This window comes from Austrofundulus limnaeus, unplaced genomic scaffold, assembly GCF_001266775.1.
Source record: "Austrofundulus limnaeus strain Quisiro unplaced genomic scaffold, Austrofundulus_limnaeus-1.0 Scaffold7, whole genome shotgun sequence".
Taxonomy (NCBI): Eukaryota; Metazoa; Chordata; class Actinopteri; order Cyprinodontiformes; family Rivulidae; genus Austrofundulus; species Austrofundulus limnaeus.
In genome coordinates, this window is record NW_013952409.1 from 3966450 (window position 1) to 3971997 (window position 5548).

Genomic DNA, 5548 nt, shown 5'->3' on the forward strand with positions numbered 1-5548 from the left:
GGCATGCTGAATCTTAATTGAGCGCACGTAAAACCAATGCCTTTCAAGAACAACCACCAGTAGCCTAAAATATAAGATTTTAGGCGCAACACTTTATGTTCGCTCCATTTCCTCAGAATTATCTAATTTACAGATGACCTAAATAAAATTAAGAAAGTGGGGCACTTCGATTCTTTATTTAATGAAGGGGGTCGTAATGAAGGTTTAACATTGCAAAGAATCTCCAGCAAAGATGTAAAAATATCTTCTTGAAAAAGAGAAGAGGCTGCAGCAAACCCAGCAAAGAGGGGAGCTTATTTAAAATGGGTTTTGTCAGGATATGATTGGCACTAATTTGCATTAAAGTTGCAGAAAGATCTGACTGTAGCCGAAACTGAGAACATGACAGTGTTATTGCATGTTTAACAGCAGCTTGATTTATTGTAGGTCTCTCATCAGAGCTGATTGTTTGCAGAAGTAGAGCTCTTTAGTTATATTTTTCTTTCTTTATTTATTTTTTTCAAGCTGCCAGACTTTCTTAAGCTGCAAACTTGTTCTGTAGCAGATTTTCACCAGAGTCTGGCCATGTCGGCCTGCTCTACGTTAATGTTGACAGCTGTTTATCCTCAAATTACAAAGTCTTTTGTCAGAATCAGTGTTTATTTATTTATTTTATTTATTTATTTATTTTTCAGACTTTAGTTTCTGTTTTTGTTCCTGGTCTCACATGTTCCCAGTCTTCATTATGCCAAGGTAACTCCTCTTCCTCATCAGTCTCTGTCTATATGAAATGAAAKCTTTCGTTTCATTCCCTTACCAGTTGAGCATTATTGGWTTTCATGCCATGTTCAGTTCATCTCCTCAGACTACTCCTGGGTTGGTAAGGTATGCCTTGACAACTTTTTGTTTTTGCTYAAAATAAACTTTATTTGTTTTTATTTTTATCTCCTTACCGGTCTGCATCATTGAATCAAACCTGAACCTGTGACATCTCTACAGAAATAAAAACAGCCAAATGGTGCAGGTGGGGTTCTGAAAGCACACCTGGGGAGTCATTTAAGTGACAACAAAGCCTGTGTGTGCTGAAACATATAAAACATTCCAGGGTTGTGATGAGGAAAAAGTACAAGTTGTGAAAAAGAAATGAATGAATAGAGTGATGCACTTCAACRATGTTAATCCAGTTTTTTTCATCATGATGCAATTATGAAGAAAAACAAAATAACATTTKTTAATTTAATATGCTGCAGCTTTTTTTTCTTTTCACATTATGAGTCTGAGTTGTTGCTTTAAGAATGGAAAAAATGAAGCATGAAGTTGCTGCTATCTCACTCCTCATCATCACGGTTAGGTGAAACAGAGCAGCACGTGAAAATACCTATGTTTGTTTTTGTGTTTAGCTCACATCTGAAAAGTCCTGTCAGGTGAAAAACCTGATTTGTAAGGACAAATCACGTAAGCTGCAGCTGCAATTAAAAACATGTTTTTTTATCTATCATCTTATGTTCAAAAACGACCAAAAGAATTTCCTTTTTTGCAGAACAATGTTGATAAAATCTCATGGTAAAAATAATCTGGACAAAAGAAAACTGAAGGAACAAAAGGCCAGGACTGATGAGGTAAGTGGATGCAGCTAAGATTAATAGGAACAGGAAACTGTGAGTAGGAGGAGCAAAAAATTAATATTAAAAATATRTCCTTTTAAAAAAGTGAGGGTTAGTAAATCAGACCTGATACTTTCTGCAAAAATTAAATTTAAATTAAATCTAGCCTGAAAAACAGGTAAAATAAATAAATAAATAAATAAACACTCAGCTGACACAACGTCATCGTGGAGTTTTTTTTTTTTTACTAGAAAATCTGGGTTCAAAATATTTGTGAGCAGAGCATGACTCAGCAGATACTGTATTTAAACCCTTCAGAAGGGTTTTGCCCAGCAGTTGGTACTGATGCTGCCTGCCGGAACATCAGGAAAAACACCTTAAAGGTAAAAAATGTTTTTATTATTTTTTATGTTTTACAACTTAAGAGGACTGATTAAAGTTTTCGCTTAGATTATGTGGTTCAACTAATATTTTCTGCTGCAGTCAAGAGACCTTATTTTTGTTTTGTTTTGATAATTATCTTTTTAAACTGACAAGCAAAACTGAAATTTAAACAACGAAGCTAAAATGTTGAGGCTGTTTTTATTTTTGTTAAAATTAGTTTTGAATTGGGTAAGTAATTAATTCAAGTTGACATTATTATTTTTCTTTTTATTTTTCTTCTTTTTTAAAGAAGTCGACTACAGCAGGTATTTCAGTATCACATGACAACTCACACAAGTGTGACAAAGGCTGAGAACTAGATGTTCTCTGACAAATTTAGAAGCACTTTTCCTCTTTTTAAGTTAATGATTCATTATGCCAGTTGGTAGTAAAATAMTTCAGCTTTTTGTTTTGTTTTGTGTCATTTCACTTTGCATTTTGGCATTTGATGTTGAGGTTTTATTGCTTAGATGAAGCAGAATACTCCCTCCACYGTGTGTCCTCTGCTGGACAGAACTGTAGGACAATCCTGGACATCAGTGGACGGCAGCCTGTTTCTAAAAAGTCTAATAAAACATATTTTAAAATAAGTGTGTAAGAAATGAAACACATGCAGGCTGGTCTAAAAGCACAACTTAAAATATTAAAATATACATAATTTCTCACTTTTTTTCTGTCTTTATTTCATGCAGAAAAGAGTCGGCTCCACAAAAAGACAAATTTCCTCCTGACAGAGATCCAGAGACATGAAGAAAATTTATCTCAAAGTCCTGATTTTTCTGACAGCCATGCAGGGAACAGCAGTTCTGCTCCTCTACAGCTGGAACAGAAAAATCTTCTCCCCCAATGAAAGAAAAGTTCATGTTCTGCTGCTCTCATCGTGGCGTTCAGGTTCATCCTTCCTGGGTCAGGTTTTCAGTCAGCACCCGTCTGTTTTCTATCTAATGGAGCCCGGCTGGCACGTGTGGACMCAAGTGCAGCAACCTGGGGCCCAGCGCCTCCAARAGCCTGTGAGGAATTTACTTCAAAGTCTGTACAAGTGTGACTTCTCAGGATTGGATGCTTATTTACCAGCAGAGCCTAATGTTTCCTCCTTGTTTCTGTGGACTGAAAGTTGGGCTCTGTGCTCCCCCCCGGCCTGTCCCCTCACAGTGACGAACGAGACTCAGTGCCGTCAGAAATGTGATGTTCAGGGTTTGCAGAAGGTGCAGGAGGCCTGCCACACATACAGTCACGTGGTGTTAAAAGAAGTGAGATTCTTTGAACTGGAATCCCTTTACCCTCTTCTAAAAGACCCCAACTTAGATCTCCGAATTGTTCATTTGGTCCGGGACCCTCGGGCCGTGTTGAGGTCTAGAGAGGAGTCAGCTGAGTCATTTGTGTTGGACAATGATATAGTCCTGGAGCACAAACCCGTACCGGCAGMTGAAGTTCAGTACAAAGTCTTGGAGGAAATTTGCCGTAGTCACATACGCATCAGTAAGACGGCCATCCTGGAACCTCCTCCCTTTCTAGAAGGCCGCTATAAAATGGTCCGCTACGAAGACGTGGCACGAAACCCACTGAAGGAAATCAACAACATTTATCAGTTTGTAGGTTTAGGAATGACCAAACAGATGGAGGAATGGATCCACAAGAAGACTCATGGAAAGGGGAGGGGCAACGCAGCACAGGCTTTCCAAATCATCTCTAGAAATGCCACCCAAGTGTCCCAGGCTTGGCGCACCATGCTGCCACACCACAAGGTCTTACATGTTCAGGAAGTGTGCAGAGAGGCCATGGGACTGCTCGGCTACAGGAGCGTTCAGAGTGAAAAAGAACAGACTGCATTTGACACTGATCTGCTGCTTCCACTGACACTTTAACGATTCATCTTCCAGATAAAAACATGAGAGACAAACTCTGAAAGACATTTCAGATCTTCCTCCAGTGTTTCTTTGTTGAGGCTATCAGGGTGAACCAATATTATTTTGTGGTTTTTTTTTTTTTTTTGTAAAAGTAGCTTTTTTGTTCGACTGCTCCAACAGCCACAGAATTATGAGGCCTCTGAGCTACAACATCTGTTTTCTTAGGTAAAAGTAACTTTCTGCAAAAGGATTAGAGTGACAGAGAGAGAGAAAAAAGTTTTGCAAAACCTTAATATTCATCCATTATCTTCACCTGACAGTGGTCACTGGTGCCCACATCCAGCAGTCACAGTGCGAGGGGTGGGGTACACCCTGGACAGGTTGCAAATCCATCACAGGGCCACATATAAAGACAAACGAGACAACCATTCACTCAGGGACAATTTAGAGTTACCAACTAACCTGACAGTCAAGTTTTTGGTCTGTGGGAGGAAGCCGGAGTACCTGGAGAGAACCCACACATGCACAGAGAGACTCTACCCAGAAAGGCCCCCAGGCCGGGATTTGATCCGGCAACCTTCTTGCTGAGATGCATCAGCTCTACCAACTGAGCCGCCCAATGTTTCATATCATGTCACCAAATAGTTGTTGTACTGATTTAACTCACTCATGATCAGCAGCAGAGTGAATGTTTCTTTTTTATTTTTCTAGAGTATAAAACAATTGAATACCATCTTTAAAAGATTTACTTGACACAGAAGCCAAACTAAAATGGTGATGAACTGACTTTATCTTACATTTTAAACCTTTATTTAATGAAAACTTTTTTAAGTCAACAATGGYTTTATTATTTAAAAACTATTTAGATATTATTTATTATTTATGTTGTGTAATCTATGTTTTACTGTCTGTTTTTGTGGGTTTAAACCTTGATAATTAAGATGATGGGTTTCCTCAGAATGTGATCTTAATGGTAATTTCATTGTGCTCTGTACATTGACAATAAATGCAGCAATGAATGAATGAATAAATGAATGAATGAATCAATCAGTCCTTTAGTGTCTCGTGTTGAATGAGTCTTTGCTTAAAAAATAAATAAATTAAAGACAGACTTGTTTTGTTGTATTCATGGAGGTATATAGAACAGTAGGAGTGTGTCTTGATAATGTGACCACATCATTCATTGTAGCAGCGGTGGCCGTAACCAGACCAGGTAAATGTCTGGACTTATTATTACATGATGTCAAAATAGCAAACAAWAAGGCCTAGTTATGTAAAAATTATTGATGATTATAAAATATTATAATCAAAATATAAAGAATATTATTCAGAAAATATTATTCAGATATTAGATAAGCTTCTAATGTAAAAATGTCAAAAAGCCGTGTTATGAATTTAACGACAGAAAAGAAACAGGTAAACATCTAATTTCACCGGTAAGCAGATGTGAACATTTCACAAGTGTTGACTGGTAAATATTTGTTATTACTTATAACTGGTAAGAAATAATGAAAAAAATTGTATAGGTCTTCTGGACAGGTTCTTCTCTAATGAAACGTTTCATCTCTCCTCCAAGAGACTTCTTCAGTCTGAGAGTTTCAGGCAAAATTCAGGCTTTTAAGCCCTGCCTCCATGTGACTGATACTCACATCACATGGCTATCGTTGGCACCGAGGGGTGCCACCGAGCCATTGG

General features: G+C 37.9%; 1 protein-coding gene across 1 annotated transcript; it reads left to right on the plus strand.

Moving 5' to 3' along the window:
• Positions 1 to 2794: 2794 nt before the first annotated feature.
• LOC106535176 (carbohydrate sulfotransferase 6-like) lies at positions 2795 to 4145 on the plus strand. The gene has a single exon (XM_014032120.1). The coding sequence runs from the start codon at positions 2795 to 2797 to the stop codon at positions 3869 to 3871; it is 1077 nt and encodes a 358-aa protein (XP_013887574.1). The 3' UTR covers positions 3872 to 4145.
• Positions 4146 to 5548: the final 1403 nt, after the last annotated feature.